We start from the raw sequence: 23,984 nt of genomic DNA on the forward strand, positions 1-23,984 counted from the left end.
AAGATAAATTTATTTTTATTATTAATTAGTTTATTATTATATTATTTTATTATATTTCAGTGTATGATGCACAAAAATTTTTGATACTTTTAGAAATAGTTTAATTCTATTAAATACAATGAATGTAAAGTTATTACATAATTTACCCTATCAAGGTAACCCTTTTTATCAGGCAATTCATTAAAGGAAAATAACTTTTAAATAAACTTAATAAAGCAAAGTCAGTTTGGTACTTATTTATAAGAAAGAAAGGGATTTATCCAAAACTGCAAGCGACCTAGAAAGGTCCATACAAGATGATTAAAAGATTCAATGATGTGGTGTAGCGTATAAAGCAATACAAAACTGGACAGGGAAAAGTCAAAGTAGTGCATCTGGAAAGATTGGCTCCATTCGTATAGAAAGATTTGTTGTCTAATCAACACGATTAGGCTTAAGCGGAAGGCAGTGTTACAATAGCGAAGTATCGCGAACCGACTGGCAACAATAGCGAACGAGAGGTCAAAACAAAAACATGAATAAGCCTTGATGGCGAAAGCAGATAGCGAGACAGTACACGCTTTTTGGGTCTACCGCTAGATGAGTTAGACGAAGGCGACAGGTGACTAGTAAGCTACTGCTGCAACAGAACTCGCCGCAAAATACGAGCTGTCAGATCTAGAATTTACGATAGTTATTAAGTACATTCAGTCATAAGACTGACTACCTTCGGAATTTACCGAGAGAACGTAGGTTCGAATATCGGTGAAACACCAAAATTAAGAAAAAGTTTTTTCTAATAGCGGTCGTCCCTTGGCTGGCAATGGCAAACCTCCAAGTGTGTTTCTGCTATGAAAAAGCTCCTCATGAAAAATATTTGCCGTTCGGAATCGGCTTGAAACTGTAGGTTATTTTGATAAAAGATCAATGGATTCGTTGTTTGTGTGGCACGTGGTGCCGTCTTGTTGAAATTAAACGTTATCCATATCAATACCAACCAATTCCATAAAAAGTCGTTAATCATCCCTCGATAGCGCAACCCATTCAACGTAACTGTTGCTCCAGCTTCATTTTCGAAAAAGTAAGGTCCAATGACTCTGTCGGACCATAACCCGCACCAAAAAGTCACACATTGAGGATAGAGAGGCTTTTTAACAATAACTCTTGGTTATTATATAAATAAGAGTTTACTCTTTAGCTGGCCGATAGGCCAACAGGAACATTTCGATGTTCTTGTCCCAATTTCGTTTGGCAACACATATCTTTAAATACTACGGATTCGAAGCTCCTTCCTTGGTCTGATTGCAGCTCCATAGGTACTCCTAACCGAAGCAATCAATTCTGCATAAAAACCTCAGTAATGGTTTTGGCCTCTTGGTTTGGGGGACACAAATGGTAAGCCCGTGTTGTACCGCTGTAATCTTCTACGATTTATCTCTTTTAGACCTCTCACTCCCATTCACTGCGCGCAATTTGGAATCAATTCGGCAACTGACTTGTTTCTTTCTCGTGCTAAACGGCGCCAATTGGGCACACCAAATGAAGTTTTCCAGAGGAGGCCTTCCTCTCTCTCTACTACCACCAGCTAGTATCGCATCGAATACTTTCAGAGCCGGAGCGTTTGTATCCATTCGGACGACATGAACCAGCCAGCGTAGCCGCTGGATCTTTATTCGCTGCGCTATGTCTATGTTGTCGTAAAGCTCATACAGTCGTTCGCTCCCTCGCCTGCGATATTCGCCGTTGCCAACGTGCAAAGGTCCAAAAATCTTACGAAGAACCTTTATCTCAAACACTCCAACGTCGCTTCATCGGATGTTGTCATCATCCAAACTTCTGCGCCATACGTTAGGACGGGCATGATAAGAGCCTTGTAGAGGGTTAGTTTTGTTTGTCGAGAGAGGACTTTACTACTCAGTTGCCTACTTAGTCCAAAGTAGCACTTGTTGGCAAGAGAAATTCTACATTGGATTTCAAGGCTGACATTGTTATCGGTGTTTGTGCTGGTTCCTAAATATACGAAGTCTTTCACAACCTCGAAATTATAACTGTCAACAGCGACGTGGGTGCCGATACGCGAGTGCGCCGACTGTTTGTTTGAAGACAGGAGGTACTTCGTTTTGTCCTCGTTCACCACCAAACCCATTCGCTTTGCCTCATTATCCAGTTTGGAGAAGGCGGAACTAACAGCGCGGTTGTTAAGGCCGATAATGTCAATATCATTGGCGTACGTCAACAATTGTACGCTCTTATGAAATTGTGCCAGAGTTCTGCGGCTCGATAACACGAGGTCACACGACGGCGAGTCACCCTATCTGAAACCTCGTTTGGCATCAAACGGCTCGGAGAGGTCTTCGCAATTCTGACAGCGCTGCTCGTATTGAGCAACGTCATCTTGCATAGCCTTATTAGTTTTGTGGGGATACCAAATTCAGACATCGCGGCATACAGGTAGCTCCTTTTGGTACAGCTTTGCAGTCGACGAAAAGATGGTGTGTGTCGATTCTCCTTTCACGGGTCTTTTCCAAGATTTGGCGTATTGTGAATATTTGGTCGATGGTAGACTTTCCAGGTCTGAAGCCACACTGATAAGGTCCAATCAGTTGGTTGACGGTGGGCTTCAGCCTTTCACACAATACGCTCGCTAGAACCTTATAGGCGATATTTAGAAGACTAATCCCGCGATATTTGCCACAGATTGCAGGACCACCGTTCTTATAGATTGGGTAGAGCACACTTAAATTCCAATCGGTAGGCATGCTTTCATCCGACCATATTTGCATAGAAGTTCATGCATGGACCTTACCACCTCCTCGCCGCCTTGTTTGAATATCTCAGCCCGCGGTCCGTCGGTGCCCGCGGCTTTGTTGTTCTTAAGCCGCGTTATCGCTATTCTCACCTCGTCATGGTTGGGGAGCGGAACAACAATTCCGTCGTCAGCGATTGGGTTATCGGGATCTTCGTATTCTCTCTGATATGCGCAGCTATCACTATTTAACAGGTTCCATAAGTATTCCCTCCCTATCTTAATTATGCTCTGGATGTCAGTCACCAGATCGCCGTCTTTGTTTTTACGTAGTTTGGCGGCAACAAGGTAAGGTTCCGAGTCGATGTTGGGTCCTCAAATCGTACGTACATCTAAAACACTGGAAGCGTGTCTTCCATCTACCACAAGATGATCGACCTGGTTTCGCGTTTTTCGATCAGGAGAGAGCCAGGTAGCCCTGTGTATCTTTTTCTGCTGGAATCTTGTGCTGCCCACTACCATGTTTCGGGCTTCGGCGAAGTCGTTCAGCCTCTGTCCGTTACCGGATGTTTCGTGGTGCAGGCTGAATTTTCCGACTGTAGGAGCAAAAGTTCCCTCCATTCTCAGCCTGGCGTAGAAGTCGCCAAGACGATTTTTATGTCGTTGCGGGGGCTGCGCTCATGTAAGGAATCTTTGATCGCATCTTTTTTCTTTTCCATCGGGGCCTTTGCGCGAATGAGCGAGATGTTAAAAAATCGCGCTTTAATGCGGATTATTGCGAGACGCTCGTCCACCAGAGTGAATGACAATACTTGGAGACGAAGTCTCTCTGCCTCAAAAAAGGTCCTATGGTTTTCTTGCCTTGTCCCGTCCATCGGATCTCTTGAATGGCAGTGATGCCAGCCTTTACTCTCTCGAGGACATCAGCTAGCCGGGCAAAGGCACCTTCTCCATTAAGGGACCGCACATTCCAGGTGCGTGCCTTCAAATCGTAGTCTTTAGTTCGTTTGCAGGGGTCGTCATCAGTGTAGGGAGTTTTCATCCGAGGCTTTGTCTGTGTTTTTCATTTGGGGAAATCTATAAGTCGCAGGTCCCAAACTCAGCACACAACCAGCTATCATGGAATGCTTCGCCTTCTCACGTTAGCTCACTCCTGTGCGGGTGTTCGGAAGCTACCCCGAGGATACTTGGACTCATTCCGGGAGTTGTGAGCTGCTTAAGTTCTACGGCTCGTGCGATACTCTCTAACATCAGGTTAAAGAAGTCAAATGACAGCGAGTCACCTTGTCAGAAACCTCGTTTGGAAAGGTCCTTCCCAATTCTGACGGCGCTGCTGGTGTTGAGCAACGTCATCTTGATTTAGTGTTAGGCAAAATAAAATAACAACAGAGCTGGTACATTTTTCTTTTATGCATATTTGCCGTCGGCATTTTTCATGCGCAAATAAATTATTTCTCGTGAGATGAATAAATTATTTCTAAATACATATATAAGTTTGCATGTATGAATGTGAAATTTTAAGAATCTAATTAGCTATGATGTATTGATATTAAGTGTATTATCAAAATTATATCAAAACATCGAAAAAAAATTAACTTAATTAACTTTCATACTTACATGCAATAATTAGGGAGTACATACCCGAATGATCGAATTTCTGGCTCCCATATGCCAAAGTATATTCATATGTATATGTATGTGCGTATGCACCCTTAATACCCTAGCATATGTACGTACATATTTGTATTCTGAATTCCTAGCAAAACAATATTTAATAGTATACACACACCTAGCACACGCAGAGCACTGTCCCGATTTACACGAGGAGACATCTGAAAGGGAGACACTGGAAATTCTCTTTTGATGTTTCATTCGCGTACACACGGGCAAAAATGTTTCCGCGACATTTTTGACATTTTGCATATTTTGACATTTCTCTAATTTGTGCAGCGATTATTTTTCTCAATTTTATAAAGTGAAGGAAATATTTTCCAAACATATGGATAAAAAACAAAAGTTCGAATTAATTACAAGCATATTTCAATGCATTGTAGAGGCTATGCAATTGGACTCCGACGACAGCGATAAAGAGGAAATACTTTTAGGTATGTTACTAAATGCTTGTAAAATGTGCACATAAGATTTTTAATTACTATATATTCCTAATAGGATTGGCCACATTGGGCGAGAAAGCTTCATCGTTGCCTATCAAGAGAGCCAAGCGGCAATGGACAAAGGAATGGAGGAAAAATAAGTGCGATCGCGGCTCGTTCGCCTTTTTAAACAAAGAATTGCTGGTGCACGATGAGGAAAGCTACAGGAACTTCCTACGAATATCAAAACCTCAATTTGATTATTTGCTGTCGCTAATAGCGAATGAAATACAACGCTCTGATTCGACTATGAGAGGCGCGATTCCCGCAGAAGAAAAATTGGCATTGACGCTGCGATTTCTCAGCACTGGTAAATTAAAAGAAATGGTAATGTAGCATTGTTATGAGCGGGTGTTTTTTTTCAGGAGAGTCTTACGTGAGTTTGGATTACCAGACCCATTTATCCAAATCTTCAATTTCCAGTATAGTTCCTGATATATGCAGTGCCCTTTATAACAAATTGAAATCGTCGTATTTAAAGGTATGCACTATTTTTAGTATAGAAATTGTAATATTTTGCAATTAATGACAATTTTTACGCAGCTTCCGAACAGCAATTCAGAATGAGAGGCCATTGCAAAAGAATTCGCAGTTAAATGGCAATTCCGCAACTGCATTGGGGCGTTCTTTGGTAAGCATATAACTTTTCGTCCATTACGCACTGAAGGATCTTTCTATTACAATTATTAAGGGACTAGAAGCATAATTTTATTAGACCTGGTGGATGCTATTTCCAAATTTATTTTCGTGGACGTTGGTTGTAACGGTAGCAGTAACGATGCTGGAGTATTTCTGCAAAGCAAATTAAGGGCTGTTCTGCAAGAAGAGAAGGAAATACCAAAAGATGCTTCAATAGGAAACGATCGACGCCTACCGTACGTCGTAGTCGAAGACGATGCATTTCCTCTGCAGATGCATTTAATGAAGCCATATCCCTACCACACGCAATGCCAGGAAAAACAAGTTTTTAATCGAAGACTCTCTCGTGCAAGGCATGTGGTGGAACATGCATTTGAAATTTTATCCAATAGATTTCGCGTCTTTCTAGCTCCGATAAATCTGAAAGTGGCCACTGTAGAGAAAATTGTATTGACGTGTTGTGCTTTATGTTGTGCTGTGCGAAATGTTCACTGATGAGAGAGTAAACGCAGAAACTGTAAATAATAACCACTCAACTGATTCCGATGTATTCTACAATCCGCGAAAAGATGCAGCAGAGAACGTACGTGAACAGTTTCTCAAATATTTCAATGAAGAAGGCAAACTGGATTGGTTACATAACAAATTATTTGTTTTTATTTATATATGTATATGTATGCATTAGTTTTTGTTTTTGAATTAAAAAAAAATTAAATAAAAATTCACTTCATGTGTAAATGCTTCAGGTAAAGTTTACAAAGTTACAAAAAAATTATTGGCTTTCAATGCATTCTTTTCTTTAAGGCACTTTGCTGTTCACATTTCTTAAAAATAACGTCTTATTATTATTTATTTACTTAAACATACGAATAGAAGGCTAAAACGTTAGTTCGATTAGCAATAAAAGCGTGTTTTTTAGTTTTTTTTAAACTATTTTTAATTTTATTTCTTTTGAATTTTTGAAGTGTACACATGAGCAGACAAATGACAACATTAAGAAAAACAATTATTGAGGCAGGTCCATAGTCTTATCTACTAGTGCCTTTCCGTATACGGAGATACAAGGTGGCGCAAAAGTAACCTTGCAATGTTTTTTGGCTGTAATTTAAAAAAAAATGAAAAACTTTGATTCTTCTTGTGGATTATTTGTATTTGGTCTTTTAATTTTTTTTACATCAAGTCGAGAATATGATGTCATGTAAATGGCCGCCGCCACAGTTGATTGCCACTTGAGCCTTTTTTATGGCATTTTCTATCACTTTGGCCAAAACTTCCGGCGATAGGTCCTCACACGGCGATAGGTCCTTGACGGATATTGTCTTTAAGAGCTGCAAGAGTCTGAGGCTTGTTGACATAAACCCGCGACTTCAATGCATCCTTCAGCATATCGGTTGTGGCACGTGCAGTGTGTGCCGTTGCAACGTCCTGTTGGAACCACATGTTTTCCAATCCCAATTCATCAAGTTGCGGCAAAAAGAACTCGTTGATCATTGCTCTGTAGCGCTCACCATTCACAGTAACCGTTTGGCCCGCGACGTCTTCGAAGAAAAAAGGTCCGATGACTCCTCCAGCGAAAGCAGTACACCATACAGTGACTTTGAGCGGGTGTAATGGCTCTTCGTGGGTTACATGCGGATTTTCAGTGCCCCAAAAGCGTAAATTTTGATTATTTACGTACCCGCTAAGATGGAAATGGGCCTCATCACTCATGATTATTTTTGATGAAAAATCATCTTCCTCTTGGTGGTGATTAAGGATGGCTTGAGCGTATGTTAGAGGCGATTGGCGGTCAGCAGCTAACAGCTGATGCACCGTCTGGACTTGGACGGAAACATATTCAAATCTTGTACCAAAATTCGCTGTAAAGACCGTCGACTGATACCCATTTGCGTGGCACGTCGTCTGGTCGACGTTGACGGCACTTCCATGACATCCTCGGCTACAGCAGCAATATTCTCTGCAGAACGGCTACTTCGGGGTCTGCCACGCCTGGCAGCATCTCGTGTTGTGCCATTCTCTTCGAGGCGAGCGGCTAAACGTCGCAGTGTTTCACCAGTAGGCGTTGGTCGGCGAGGAAATCTGCGACGAAATTCACGTTGTGCCAAAGTCACCGACCGATTACACTGTGCGACAGTGATATTATACTTTTATGAAGACCTAGTACAACTTGTAGGTATAGTAAAACTAAGAAAAATGGTATTCGAGAAATTTCCAATACGCCCCCAAAATCTCATTTTATGGCCATAAAACCGTTTTTCAGTAGGTTGATGTGAACAATCACTCCTAACTTCGCCAATTTCCATCCGATTTCGAATTTGTTTTTTTAGTTCGAAAGAACAAAAACAAGCCTTTTTGACAGTGTGTTGACAATTTTTCTGAAATGACAACTGACGAGACTGTAAACGGAAGTATTTGGAATTTTTTTATTTTTTCTCTATTTTTTCAACTTTGACATAATTTTTACGATGTTATCCGATATTGAGGTTTTTTTTAGTACACTACTGTTTGATATAATGGTCTATCGATAAGTTCGTGCGGTTTTACAACAGATGGCGTAACTTGATTATTATTCCATCGATCCACATTTCCAAACATTCATTGGAGAGCTACTGTCGTAAGGCACAAACGTCAGTATAAGTTTTTTATTTGAAGCGTAAACAACAATATTTTTACCACACTTGAAAATGTCGAATTTCGTGCCAAATAATGTGTTTTTGCGGGGAATTCTCCTTCATTATTTTAATATGAAGAAAAAAGCAGCCGAAAGTCATCGTATCTTGGTGGAAGTTTATGGTGAGCATGCTCTAGCTGAGCGAACGTGCCAGAAGTGGTTTGCACGCTTTAAAAGTGGTGATTTTGGCTTGGAAGACGAAGAACGCGAGGGTGCGCCGCCAAAGTTCATGGATACCGAATTGGAGGAATTGCTCGATCAAGATCCGGCTCAAACGCAAGAAGAGGTTGCAAAAACTTTGGGAGTTGATCAATCAACCATTTCCAAACGTTTAAAAGCCATGGGAATGATCCAAAAGGTAGGCCATTGGGTGCCGTATGAATTGAAGCCAAGAGACGTTGAACGCCGTTTTATGGCATGCGAACAACTGCTTCAACGGCACAAAAGAAAGGGTTTTTTGCATCGAATTGTGACTGGCGATGAAAAGTGGGTCCATTACGACAATCCAAAACGTCGGGCAACGTATGGATACCCTGGCCATGCTTCAACATCGACGTCGGCGCAGAATATTCATGGCCTGAAGGTTATGCTGTGTATCTGGTGGGACCAGCTGGGTGTTCTGTATTATGAGCTACTGAAACCGAATGAAACGATTACGGGGGATGTCTACCGACGACAATTGATGCGTTTGAGCCGAGCACTGCGAGAAAAACGGCCGCAATACGCCGATAGACACGACAAAGTTATTTTGCAACATGACAATGCTCGGCCACATGTTGCACAAGTGGTCAAAACATACTTAGAAACGCTCAAATGGGATGTCCTACCCCACCCGCCGTATAGTCCAGACCTTGCGCCATCCGATTACTATCTCTTCCGATCGATGCAACATGGCCTGGCTGACCAGCACTTCCGTAATTACGATGAAGTCAAAAAATGGATCGATTCGTGGATTGCGGCAAAACCGACCGAATTTTTCACAAAGGGAATCCGTGAATTGCCAGAAAGATGGGAAAAAGTAGTAGCAAGCGATGGACAATACTTTGAATATTAAATTTGTAACCATTTTACGTCAATAAAGTTTCAAATTTCGAAAAAAACCGCACGAACTTAACCATAGTCCTATATAGTCCTTAACCATAGTCCTATAGTTTAATTTTGCGTCGAATGAGCTACATTTGACTGTAAATGAATTAAAATCAATAAAGTTGTGTGAGTTTTAAGATTTTTTTTTTTACTAATTTGGTATGTAGGTATAACTTACGCTATGGGAATAAGGGCGCGTTTCGAAGCATGAAAATAATAACAAGTGTCATTATAAACACATAATATTTATTGGAGTATTGTGCAGTGTAGCACTGTACGGTATGGTACGGTGCGGTACGGTGCGGTACGGTGCAGTGCACAACGGAACTGGTTCCAAACTTAAAAATGCATTGGTAACGGCCCTTTGGAGTTTAGTAAGGTACGGTACATTTGTCATTATCTTCATCAGTTTTGAATACTTCTCTGTAAGAAATTCGATCATCATCATTCATCTGAAGTCGTCATTAACTAAATTCCATTGTTTAAATCGAGAAGCGAGCGTTTCAGATTGTCTTCCCGATAGAAGTAAATCACGAGAAAGATCCTGAAAATCTGAATTTGATACAATGTGTCGTTCTGAAGACTTAGAACCAGACCGAAAGTACTCTTCATCATCAGGTTTATTGTTATCAGTTTGATCATCACCAGCAATGAGTTGAACTTCCTTCAGTTCATGACCTGCAGTTGAGTCAATCATTTCGTCCAAGACTACGGGGTTCTTAACAGTTGCAACATCAGCATACTTTATGTGCTTTGGAGTTTTATAATGATAACCGTTCACGTCCGTTTTACAAAAATAACAATCAGCTGGTTTATGTTAAGACTGATGATGCCACAGAAGTAGTATATGTAAGCTTAAAGAAATCGTTGTAGCCATCAACCAGAGCTTTATTATTCTGTAACCTCAAACAATGCTTTTGATCCACCAACAAACCACATATGAAACAAAACTTATTGCGATTATCGAACATTTCTCTTTCACAAATTGAAGCAAAACAATAAAACTTTCACGTTTTAATAAGGTTATATAATATTATAATAACTTATACAGTGGGAACTGAGGCACACTTGGGAGCTTTTTCATATTTCTATTGAAAAAGAAATGCGTGATAGTATGTCAGATATTTTCGAAAGTTCTAACCAGTTCTGTTGTATGCAGTACAGTGTACTCTTATGTATACATATATACTCCAATAAATATTACGTATCTATAATAACGCATCAAAACACGTCCTTATTCCCATTTAGCGTAAACTATACCTACATACCAAATTAGTAAAAAAAATAATAAAATCTTAAAACCCACACAACTCTATTAATTTTAATTCAATTACAGTCAAATGTAGCTCATTCGACGCAAAATTAAATTTACTAATATATAACAGTAGTGTACTAAAAAAATCCTCAATATCGGATAACATCGTAAAAATTATGTCAAAGTTGAAAAAATAGAGAAAAAATAAAAAAATTCCAAATATTTCGGATGGAAATTGGCGAAGTTAGGAGTGATTGTTCACATCAACCTACTGAAAAACGGTTATATGGCCATAAAATGAGATTTTTGGGGTGTATTGGAAATTTATAGTTTAGTTTTTCTATAGCCACAAGTTGTGCTAGGTCTCCATAAAAGTATATTTAATTTTTTTTTTGTCACACAGTGTTATTGGTCAAATAAATAGTCAGCAATATTCCGCGTTCTGGAGCAGTGTAGCGTAACATTGTTTATTAACGTGTATTTCGCATGTGTTTACTACACAAATGTCAAAACAGAACTGACATTAGGGGCCAATCGCAAAATTTATAGCATTTTCTGATAGGAGGATTACTTTAGCGCCACCTGTTATAATTATATGCATATAATAATTAAGTAAATATAATTATATTTCTAATAAATAAATAATTTATTGAGGAAATCAAAGATTGGTTCAAAAGCCAGTCATCATTGTGGAAAAATAAGAGTGTTGAATATAAAGACAGAAATATAAAATTAAAATCGTGGCAAATTTAATATGCGCGTGGACGTGTTTTTATGTGTTGGTGTCGTGCTTTGATTTTTTTTAGTTCGATATTATTCTTTTGCTTTTATTCTCAATGTTAAAAAATAGATTAACTGAGACAATGACTCTTGCGTTAGGCAAAAAAAAAAAAAAAAAAAATACAAGCAATTAAATTTAATTTAATTAGTTATAAACTTTATGGGCATAATAATGTCTTGTTCATGTGGCCAAAAGGCTTACAGGGCTCAACCGAAAGTGCAATGCGCGAAGTGCAATTAACTTTTCCATACGCAATGTGTTGGTATACTATCGGCAATCGGATGAGTAACATTAGGAGCAAGAAGTAACATTAGGATCCCTATACAGTTTAATTGTTTCTCTTAAATCTGAGAATGCCCGTGTGAATAATGTAATCAGTGCTATTCGTGATGACAAACTTTTGAATAAAACTGAGAACATGTACTCATTCTATGCAGCGAAATCTGCTTGAGAGCCGAGGCTAATAACCTATGCTCATACATTACTTGGCTGCCGTAGCTGAATGGGTTGGTGCGTGACTACCATTCGGAATTCACAGAGAGATCGTAGGTTCGAATCTCGGTGAAACACCAATATGAGAAAAAGTTTTTTTCTAATAGCGGTCGCCCCTTAGCAAGCAATGGCAAACCTCCGGATGTATATCTGCGATGAAAAAGCTCCTCATAAAAAATATCAAGACGCACTCCCAAAAAGGGTATACGCGCCAATTATATATGTATATATCATACATTACTGTTGCTTTTGATTAGTTTGGTAGTGATATGCTGCGGCTAAAGAAGTAATTGCTGCTAAACGTACCCGATTTAAAAGTTTTCACTTCTGGTGAGAAAAAAATTATATAATTTTGTTTTTCAACGCGTATGCGTTTATTATGAAGGGCTTCTAGTATTCTATCGTGTATATTTCTGACAGTAATATTATTTATATTTACCTTATCACTATAACTAACTAGTTTAGTTTCTGATACTGTTTGATTATCTAAAACATTTAGGAGGATAAAACCTTCTTTTATTTTAATTAGTTGAGAGTTATATTCCTGTATTATTTTACATTCGGCTTTTCTATTTTTGCAATACTGGTTTTGCAATTTTTTATTCTGATATATTCTTTGTCACAGAGTGCAATGTTTTCGTTCTTGCAATGTAGATGGTGGAATATTCTAATACATTAATAATTGGTACAGAGTTTATTTCATGACGAACTATTTATCTAACATCATCCAGATCTACCGATTCCGTTAAGTATTCATGATTCTTGCTGCATTTATTGTTCTAACTAAAAGCAGCAATTTATCATTTATTTCTGTTAGCAAAACGTGATTCATAATTTCTTGACCGTCTATGGAGTCTAATAGTTTTTCGAATCTTGAGTTCATTATTTTTTGTTTTTCATTATTTCTGATTAATTTAATTATTGTTTATTCATTTCGAATTGCTTCATCATAATCGGGTATATCAGTGATAAATTTTAGTGCCGATCCTAGGAAATTCAGTCCTCGTTTAGGTTGATGCTCTTCTGCAGTTGCGTTGTAATAATTATAAAATCTCTCTTTATATGGTATGTAAATTTTTGTTAAATTTGTGACATGAAATTAGAATTCATATTCATTAAATAAAAATACATCATATGTTAAAATGAATTTTTTTCCTTTTATGTTTTTCATTTGAGTTGTTCGTTACCAGCACGGCTAATATCAGGTATTTCAGTATCATGTTCTTTAATTGTGATCTTCTTAATATTGATTTTATGAACAAGTTTTCCTCCTCGGGTTAAGATCGTGTACCCACGGTCTTCTTCAACAACTTCTTTCTTAAACTTGGGTTGGCTTTTTTTTCTAACACCTGCCATTCTTACTAAAATTTGAGTACCTCTTTCGAATGTTCGGTGTTTTGCGTGTGTGTTTAACCTTTCCAATACCTTGGTTAATGCTTTACGCAATTTTTCTGTAGCTGCTTATTTACTGTAATTTATTGTACCGAAATGTATTTGCCTTGGCCTGTATTCTGTTACAGTACCAGGTGTATACCTATGAAATGAGACTTTCAGCTATTAGTCCATAGATGTCGCTAGGAGTATTTTTAAACTTTCCCAAATGTCTTGTTTTTTTCGTCTGACATTTGACAACAATACTCAGTTCATTGTTTGTTACGTTTCATACAACGATGCGTTTTTGTCGCTCTAAAAAATGTCGAATTTCGTGCCTTCAAACTACGATTTGCGGACATCGAAAAACCACTTGTGAAATGCTGCTATCCCGGTTCAAAAGGAAGTCTTTTTTGCATCGAATCGTTACGAGTTATGAAAAATGGGTGTATTGCTCCAATCCTAAGCATAAACGATCGTATGGTCCGCCCGGCCACAAGGCAAAAACAACGGCCAAACCGGCCGCAAGGTAATGCTGTGTGTTTTCTGGGATCAGCGTGGTATGATTTGGTACGAGCTATTAAAACCAGGTGAAACAGTTGACTGTGCACGCTACCAACGACAATTGACCGATTTGAACAGCGCTATATACCGAAAACACCCAGAATTTGCCGATCGGCGTCACAAAGTAATTTTTCTTGATGACAATGTACCGCCACATCGAACAAGAGCGACCTGGGAATTGGGTAGACGTACGATTGGGAACCGCTGGTGCATGCGGCTTACTCAACAGACTTGGCGCTTTCTGATTATCATTTGCTTGCATCGATGGGCCACGCACTTTCCGAGCAGCGCTTCAATTCTCACGAAGAAGCCAAAAAATGGCTCGATGATTGGTTTACGGCCAAAGACGTCCAATTTTTTCGGCGCGACATCCACAAACTGATAATTAAATTTTAAACCATTTTTTGTTAATAAACGTTTGAAATTGTTTATAGCTCTAAATATTTCTTCTTTTACTGTAGAGGAGTTTTGTATTTTAAAAATGCGTGTTAATTCACTAATCGAGTTAGGAGCTTTCTCTACTTGTCCGTTTGCTTTCGATCGATGCACTGGTGTTTTTATCTTCTGTATGCCATGTTTTATGCACATTTGTTTAAATGCTGGTGTAACAAAACTTGCTTCATTATTAGTCATGAGCCGTTTACATTCGGGAAAATTACTCATAATTATTTCTTCCATTTTATCTTCTATTTTTGCATTTCTAATTATGTCTTGGGCGACTATGTACTTGGAAAATTTATCTATAGTCACAAAATACGTGTTGTTATCATTAAAATAAATATCCGTATGTATATATTCTCTTGGTTGTATTGGTAAATCTGTTTCTCGGAGAGGCTCATTAGTTGGGTTTCTCTCATAACGTCCAAATAGACATGCAGGGCCGTGATTATTGAATTGCTTGCTATCCGTTTTTATGGTTGGCCAATAATATTTTTCTAAAGTTTCCTGTGTTGTATTAATATAGCTTCTATGAGCTCTTAAATGTGTTCTTCTACAATTTCGTCATCCGCCCCCTTGACAGGAGCTCTTCGTTGGACTCGGCGTACTTCCAGTGCCTTGACGATTTCATAGGGACCCAGATATTCGCTGGCTAATTTTTTACCAGCCACAAACTGAGTGCGCTTGATCGCCACTAGATCGCCAACCGTGTAGCCTATTTCCGCCTTTCTGCCCTTGCCGAAATTTCGCTTGTAAGTAGCTTGAGTCTTCAGAATTTGTGCCCTCGCGTCATCACGAATTCGCTGTCTGTCGATATCCAAGTTGTTAACCAGTTCGTCTCGTAAAGCATTTAGAATCATTCATTTTGATGCCAAACATAATTTCGAATCGCGGCGCCTTTGTCAAACTCGTTAAAATCGGTAGATGTGAATACAGCACCTCTGTCACTTATGATGCGTGTCGGATTACCGAGGATCATTGACGCCCCGCTCCGCTTCCGGACAACCTCCTCGCAACTTTTTGACTTTGTGGGGTATAGCCACACAAACTTAGTGAACCCGTCGACTACAGCAAAAATATATCGGTAACTTTTTGATGTTGCATCCATTGGACCGAGGTGATCGATGTGGATCGTATGCAACGGCAGGTCACCGTTGTTGTACAGGATGTACTTGAGGCAATTGTTGACGAACTGTGTAACCTTACTCTCCAGATGTGGTATTCAGTAAAACTGTTTGATCGCGTGCATCGTCTTCTGCGTGGCAAAATGTCCTGGTTCATGCGCGTTTCTGATAACTTCGGACTTCATCGATTTTGGTACTGCCAACAACTCCAGATCGTCTAATACTTTGTATATTATATCGCCTTTAATTTTGAAATTTTCATATGGTTTGATTTTCAAGATGTCGTGAACTGCCTATCCCGTTGTTGAGCAGCGCGCATGCGATGCTGTAAGTACCGGTTTAAACAATCAACATGTTTCATCTTGTCTGCACTTCGATGTTCAGCTTCGTAGTCAAATTCTTGCTCAAATAGAACACCCACTGTGCAACTTCACGGGGGACATTTTTTTTCTTAAGGGCCTGCTTAACTGAAACTTTTTTAATGCTAGATACGCTGCTTTAACTTCAAGAAAGTAGCTATGTTGAGCGGATTCCCTCGGCGACGTCTTTTTACTCCAGAAAAATACCGGATGGAGTTGGTTTTCGACCTGCTGCAGCAACGTGGCTCCAAATCCGTCTTTTGATGCGTCAGTATGCAGTTCTGTGTTCGCGTCTCGACAAAAAATGTGTAGCACTGGTTCTTCTATAAGCGCTTCCTTCAGTTCTTGTACAGATTTCCAAAATCAAACTGCTTGTTTTTTTTTAATATTTGTCAAAGGTCGAGCCTTTAGAGCGTAGTTCGGAATAAATCCGTCAATCCAAGAAATTACTGGACTGCTTTTGTGTTTTGCAGCGCCGGAAACTTTTTACGCCTCTAGTCTTTTCTTCTCCTGGTGAGACTATTCCATTCTCGACTGTGTGACCCAGAAATTCTAACCTTGATTGTGAGAAATTGCACTTCTTCCACTTTATATTTAAACTCCAACTCGCTGCTGTTTCTAAGATTTCTTTAAACATTCTTCTGTCGTAGAAGCGTAGATGATTACGTCATCGCTACACAATCTATGATATCTTTGTTAATCAAGTCTTGGAAGATGTGGCGCAGCGCGAGTTGCAGAACCCAAAAGGCGCTCTATTGAATTCGAATAAACCTTCTTTGGTGATGAACGCCGTGTATTGTTTACTCCCTGCGTCTATCTTTTTTTGTTTTTTTTTCCCTTTATTATTGTTTCTATTTCAATTTAAAATATTTACAATTTTTCTTTCTTTTTGGGTTTCGACAGTATTTAGAAGCCAATACCACTATGTACATTTATCTAAGAAAAAAAAATTAAATCATTATTTAATTAATTTAATTATTTAATGAATAAATATATTCATATAATTGTGACCCCATTTACATCTGCAGGGCAGTTGGTCGTTTGCGCTTAAGCCTCCTCGTCTCGGTTTCCCCTTTTAATGGAAGTTGCCGAATTTCCCTGTTAGAATGTTCTAGTAGTCGGTTTGTGTGTCTTAAGCTTTTCTTCATGGACTGTTTTTACTTTAAGTTCTCGATAGATATTATCATTTAGTATGTATATATAATACTATTTTGTTTTTGATATTATACGGAGTATCTTTTTTTGCGTTTGTTGTATAATTTTTATATTTGTACTGCTCGCAGTTCCCCAAAGCTCTGAGCCATATTTCCATATTGGTGTTATAATTACTTTGTATATTAGTATCTTATTTTCTAGTGTGAGCGTTGAATTTTTTCCCAAAAGCCAATGAAGTTGTTTCAACCTAGTCTTGATTTCGAGCTGTTTTTGTCCAATGTGTAACTTCTCGTTAAGTTTATTGTCTATAATCATACCCCAGTATTTTGCCCTTGTGTCGTGGTGGATTCGTTTATTCTTTATGAATATTGGATTGTATTGTTTTTTTCTTTTGTTAGTGCATGTGACGTGGGCGTTTTATCTTCGTTTATTTTGATTCCCCATTTCTCGAACCATTGAGTGGTGTTGTCCAGTAATTCCTGAAGTTTATAAGCAGCCGTTCTTGGATCTTTGTCTGATGCTAACAAGAGAGGGTCGTCTGCAAATGTTGCTATTGGAGAATTCTTAGTTGCCGGTGTAGGGATATCAGCTGTGTAAAGAAGGTAAAGAAGCGGCCCAAGGACACTATCTTGCGGTACACCTGCTTCCATTGTTAGTATATCAGAATACTTATCTTCGAATTTAACATAAAATTGTCTTCCAGTTATATAACTTTTCATTAGTTCGTAGTAGTCTGTTGGTAAATAAGTCAAGAGTTTTTGTAGAAGTCCTGCGTGCCATACTGTGTCAAAAGCTTTGGCTACCTCGAGATATACTGCTTCACACGTTCGTTTTTTATCGATGTCTTCAAAAATTTTGTTTGTAACTCTGTGAACTTGTTGGATGGTGGAATGTTTTCACCTGAATCCGAATTGGTGGCAAGGTATTATTTTGTCCTTTTGTATAATGGGATCGATTCTGTCAAAAAGTAACTTTTCAAAAATTTTGGATAATGCTGGTAGTAGGCTTATAGGTCTGTACGAAGTTACTTGCGTAGGATCTTTGCATGGTTTTGGTATTGCGATAATTTGAGAAATTTTCCATACTTTTGGGAAATATTTCAAGTCCAAGATTTGATTGAACAAGTTCCTTATATAGATAAGCAACTTCTCTGTATCCCAGCAGCTTTTTTGTTATATATGTTTCTACTCGAGGATTCCTTCGTATATGAGCTCTGATATATCATTATTATTGGGGAATGGTCAGACGACAATTCAATTAACGATTCAATTGACATATCTTCGTGGTTAACGTTTTTGGTTATAAAAAAGTCGATCAGATCTGGACTTTTTTTTTTGATCAGTTGGCCAGTATGTTAGGTCGCCACTACTTATGAACTTGCTGTTGTTCCTTTTTATGGCGTCCAGTAAATTTCGTCCTTTGAAGTTCGTCAATCTTGAACCCCAAATTGCATTTTTAGCATTATAATCCCCGCCAGCTATGTATCGTTTGCCAAGTGTTTTCAAAAAGTCGTAGAATTGTGGTATGGAATTTTTGTATTTTGGGGGACAATATACAGCAGAGATTGTTAGTTTACCGCCTTCATCTTCAATTTGGATCGATGTCGCTTGTATGTTTTCTTTTTCGTATTTTTGTAATTCAATGCATTTAATGTCTTGCCTAATTATTATCGCTGTGCCACCATGGGCTTTGTTGTCAGGGTGGTTTGTGACAAACATTTTATAATTAGGTATTCTTGCAAAGCTTTTGTCAGTGAAGCGTGTTTCAGAAATTAGTAATACGTCTATTGAATTATGGTTTATAAACACTATCAGTTCTTTCAAGTGTTGGCCCAAGCCGTTTGTATTCCAAGCGACTACTTTCAGTCTACTTGTGCTGTCCATCTATTTTGTTCACGAGCAGTGTTATAATATTCATTATGTTTGACATTTGTGCGAAGACCTGCTTCATCATTTCTTTTAATTCTTTGATGTCGTCATTTGTTTCAGAATTTGTCACACCCGATTGTAGGTTATTAGAAATAACTTGGGCATATGACATTGTCGGTTTGACATATTGTGAATCTATTTGCCGATTTAAAGCGTTTTGCTGTTTATCGGTATTCAATTCTTTGTTACGTTGCTCTGGGTATTGTTTTATTTTGAGTGCCTTGTACACCGCGCATCCTCTGTAGCTCGCTGTGTGTTTGCCCCCGCAAAGGGCCTACTTTATGTTGCTGCTATTTTCTACAACACACTCTATAGTTTTGTGATTACCCGCGCATTTTACACAAACTGGGGTTTTTGTGCAAAAGTTTTTAGTGTGTCCGTATTTTTGACAATTTGTGCATTGTGGAATTGTTTTCTTTTGATGAGGCGGTTCAAAACTTATTTTGCAGTGTAATAGATTATTTCTGTGGTCATAAGCAGTAATCGCCTAAGTCGTTAACTTTGCTTCCGAGATAAATAGCTTTTTATATTCAGAAGCGTTTCTGAGAAATGTAGAAAGAAGCTTTAAAAAACTGTAAATACATAATTATTGATCATTTCAAGCACAATGCTCAGTTAAACAATTATAATGAAACTTGGCTTTGTTTAGGAGATATTTAATAAAAGAAATAAAAATGTTTATTGCAAACATAACATATGATATAAGAATGACTATGTTGACTAAGGCTTTTATTGTAAAAGAATTGGTTGCTGTTTGTGTGGCACATATTGAGTTAAGGAACTTCTGCATATATCTATAAATTAGTCCATTTCAATAATACGAGTTTATTAAAAAAAAAGGAATTTTACAAATTCATTATTTTAAACTAAATGACATTTTCCGAAAACTTTTTTTTTTTTTAATATTTATATGTAATATTTATTTAAAAGTATAAGTATAATCCCTTGGGGAACCTGTTATCCCTATAGGGCGCGTCCCCAGGTGGTGGATAGGGGAACGCCTCCCAGATATGGAAGGCAGGAGAATCGGTCTCCCGCGAACCACACAGGTCGAAGACGTAAACTTCGTTAAAAAAACTCCCTCAACCCAAGGTGTAACGCGACCCGTGCCTATTGGGTGGGTTTGGCAGCCGGGGGATAAAATTAGGCTGTCTCCTAACGGAGCCCTCCTGATATCAGGCCGCCTCAGGTTGTAACGGTGGCCTTACCATGGTATGGGGCGCTGCCATAGCGGACCGTTTATTTCCCCTCCATCCTCATTGGTCACCGCACATGGCGACATGGGCAGCTCTTTGGAAGGGCAGGTGACCGTAAGAAACAGACAAATGAACAAACAACAAAAAAACAAAAAATCGGATAACGCTACCAAACGGACAGACAAACAGACGGACAAACGGACTGACACAAAGACAAAACGAACCGACAGTCGGACAGACAAGCGGACGGACCCAATGACAAAACGGACAGACAAACGAACGGACACAATCGAGCTGAGGAAGTTGGGAACTCCCTCAGAGGACGAGCTCTTGGCTTCTAGTCAAGAGACAGTTGATGACAAAGCTGTGGGCCACAGCACGCCATCAACTATAAATCAACCGATCACATCCGCTGATGCCAAGGGGCAAAAGCGTCAATACCCAAAAAAAGGCCCGTCTAGATATAAGCTTTACCAGCGGTCTCTAGCTATTCTCGGCAGAATAAGCAAAAATGAGGCCGAAGGTAAAACTCATCCCAAAGATGCGGCCGATAAGGCAAGGTGCCAAAAGGTGGTCGATGAGTACCTGGCGTTCCAGGCCACCCAGAAGGCAGAAGCCGTAAAACGCAATCGTTCGCAGGACGAGGGCTGTAAAACTGCGAAAAAGCACAAGACGTCTCACACTGCTCTGACGCCCAAACCAGCCAAACGCGCGTTTAACGAGGTGGCACGGGATTACCTGCAAACGGCGTTGGTGGACGAATTAACGAACCGCGGTAAACCTGCGTTAGAAAGGTGGTCCGAAATCGAGGCACGGCTGTCTCGCATTGTCGTTGATCACGTCATGGCAAGCTCGGAGGGTCAAGTGCCAGGTTATGATTCAATGGAGGTGGTCCGTGGATACAGGGTGATCAAATGCGACGATCAGTTCTCTGTTGATTTCCTTCAAAACGCTATTAGCAAAATCCAGAGCGACTGGGAAGGTTTGAGGCTCAAACTAATCCCAGCCAGTGAGATCCCAAGACGACCAAGGGCTCGTATCTGGATACCGAACATGGAGTTCGAAGCTAAGCAGTTAATACCATACCTGCAAGCACACAACCGCACTGTTCCAATGGATGACTGGAGTATCATCAAAGCGGAGGCTCCGCAAAAGAACAGTGTGTCCTTCCTTCTCCAAATCTCGGAGGAGAGTATTGAGCCACTGGGAAAAGTGGACAACAAACTTCGGTTTGGCGTGAGGAAAGCGCATCTGAAGTTATTCCGTTCTGCAAATCCGGAGGATGAGCAGGACGAGGTTGACGACGCTAATGAGTTGCTCATGGGCATGCAACTGGAAGAAGCCGGGTCCACCCAAAACGATGGCGCTAATGAGCAGCATACGGGCATGCAGCTTGACGCCCCTAAAAACGACCAGTAAGTATGGGTCTCAAGGTTGTCCAGATCAATCTGCAGCACTCCAGGACTGCAACGGACAACCTAGCCGTTCTCCTATCGGAGGAGGACGTAGACATCGCACTGATACAGGAACCCAGAGTGCGGAGTACTGAGGTAAGCGGACTCTCTCTCAAAAACTACAACTTGTACTATAAGCGGACCCAGGGTAACCCCAGGGCATGTATTGTAGCAAAAAAACATCTAAATGTATTTTTAATCCCATCCTACAGCTCATCGGATGTGACGGTCATCGAAATGGAGGCTACTGACGGCGTCAGGATCAAAATTGCCTCCATCTACATGGCACACGACCAACCAGCACCACCTGACGAGGCTCGTAGGCTTGTGCTTGACTGCAAAAACAGTATCCTGCTACTAGGATGTGACGCCAATGCGAGGCATACCCTATGGGGGAGTACCGAAACGAATGATCGAGGTGAGTCCCCATATGAATTTATCATCAATACTAACCTAACAGTATGTAACAGGGGTAATACCCCGACTTTCACCTTTCCAAGCACGGAAAGCTTTAGAGGATGGGCGGAAGTATTAGATGTGACATTACTGTCTGAAAATACTTCAGTGAGGGTAGAAAATTGGAGAGTCTCAAGCAAAAAGTCCTTTTCGGACCACAGCTGGATCCTCTACCACCTGGATCTTGAGGTAGATCCACCCTTACCATATCGAAACCCACTTAGAACAAACTGGAAACGGTTCAAAAATGTAGTAGGGAATAGGATAGGAAGGATTCCGATCCATCAAATCACTCTCGCAGAAAACATTGAGAGTAGGGTCACAACATTGGAAAAGACATTCAGTAGGGCCTACAAAACGTCATGTCCAATTAAATATAGCAAAAAATCCTATCCTCCTTGGTAGAGCAATGAGCTCTCAAAATTAAGGGAAGAAGCCAGATCAAATTTCAATCTCAGCTACTCAACAGGTAATTGGCAGTTGTATAGAGAAAGTCGGAGACAATACAAGAAGGCAATCAGGGCCGCCAAGAAAGAGAGCTGGAGAGATTTCTGTTCTTTTATCGAATCTACCAGAGATTCTGCGAGACTTGGCCGTATTCTGTCCAAGGATCATTCAATGGCTTCTTGGGTCAAGAGGCCGGATGGCACTTGGACTTCTACGGCGGAAGAGTCTCTAGAACTTCTTTTAGATACACATTTTCCGGGATGTAGCACCCATGACAGTGATGCTGGGAGAATCCGGCGGAGCCGATATGACCCACAGCATCTTGTCGATGTAATAGTTACGAAAGAGAAGGTTGCATGGGCAATCAAATCATTCTCACCTTTCAAATCTCCAGGCCCTGATGGGATCTTTCCTAAGATGTTACAGGAAACTCTTAATAGTATTCTACCATGGCTAATGGAAATTTTCAAAGCGTGTCTAAATCTAGGTTATATTCCAAACAGCTGGAAACTTGTTAGGGTCGTCTTCATACCAAAGGCAGGCAGAAGAGGACATGAATCAGCGAAGGACTTTAGGCCGATCAGTTTGTCGTCCTTCCTTGTTAAAACTTTGGAACGGCTTTTAGATATGCACATTAGAAGTTCGCTGGAGAGCTTTAGTATATCAACTGCACAACATGCTTACCTCAAAGGCAAATCGACGGAGACAGCGCTTCACGAGGTAATCCGAACAATAGAGGGGTCTCTAGTAAACAAACAGTATACGATGGCAGCTTTTCTTGACATAGAGGGCGCATTTAATAACGTTAGCACGAATGCTATCCAACGGGCGTTAATAGACTTAGGGGTGGAAAATTGTATCACCAATTGGATCATCTCTATGCTAGAAACCAGGATCATTAGAGCTAATATGGGTAACATCAACATAACTAAGAGAGTCCACAGGGGTACTCCACAGGGGGGAGTACTATCTCCACTTCTTTGGTTATGTGTGATTAGCAAAATCCTAATAAAACTTAATAGAGGAGGGGTAAAAGCGATGGCGTACGCTGATGATGTGGTGCTAATGGCGTCAGGACTGTGTCCTAATACGATCAGTGGGATCATTCAAAGGGCGTTAGGCGAGCTTAATTCTTGGGCAACAGGCTGTGGCTTAAGTTTAAACCCGCGTAAAACAGAACTCATGCTCTTTACCACCAGATACAAGGTACCACGCTTTACCCTACCAAATATTAATGGACAAACCCTCTCACTTTCACCCAGTGCAAAGTACTTAGAGGTAATTTTGGACTCCAAACTTAGCTGGAAATTAAACGTCGAAGAACGGGTAAGGAAAGCTGAAATTGCTCTATATGCCTGTAAACGTATGCTTGGAAGAAGATGGGGTCTTCAACCTAAGCATACATTATGGTTGTACAAGGCGGTTATACGACCAATTTTATCGTATGGTTCGGTAGTTTGGTGGAAAGCTCTAGGGAGAGATTACAACATCAAATTACTCGGCAGAATACAAAGATCAGCCTGTGCAATAACGGTCGGCGCAATCAGATCATGTCCTAGGGAGGCTCTGAACGCACTGACACACGTTATTCCAATAGACCTACATATTAAGAAGACGGCAACCATGAGTGCATTTAGGTTAAACGAAGCGGGCCGCTGGAAAGAAAACACTTATGGTCATGCCAGTCTAC

The 23,984-nt window shown here is 39.9% G+C and overlaps 1 protein-coding gene and 1 long non-coding RNA gene across 2 annotated transcripts; both read left to right on the top strand.

The window, feature by feature from the left end:
• Nucleotides 1-4,876: 4,876 nt before the first annotated feature.
• Nucleotides 4,877-6,254, top strand: LOC129249836 (uncharacterized). Its single transcript, XR_008582735.1, has 4 exons — nt 4,877-5,188; nt 5,244-5,359; nt 5,422-5,509; nt 5,570-6,254. It is a non-coding gene; the product is annotated as an uncharacterized LOC129249836 (long non-coding RNA).
• Nucleotides 6,255-20,837: 14,583 nt separating this feature from the next.
• On the top strand, nt 20,838-21,765 carry LOC129250835 (uncharacterized). Its single transcript, XM_054890418.1, has 2 exons — nt 20,838-21,487; nt 21,604-21,765. Exon 1 carries the CDS (start codon nt 20,991-20,993, stop codon nt 21,354-21,356), a length of 366 nt encoding a protein of 121 aa, XP_054746393.1. The 5' UTR covers nt 20,838-20,990; the 3' UTR covers nt 21,357-21,487; nt 21,604-21,765.
• The last annotated feature ends 2,219 nt before the right edge of the window (nt 21,766-23,984 follow it).

The sequence above is a fragment of the Anastrepha obliqua genome, chromosome 6, assembly GCF_027943255.1.
Source record: "Anastrepha obliqua isolate idAnaObli1 chromosome 6, idAnaObli1_1.0, whole genome shotgun sequence".
Lineage (NCBI taxonomy): Eukaryota > Metazoa > Arthropoda > Insecta > Diptera > Tephritidae > Anastrepha > Anastrepha obliqua.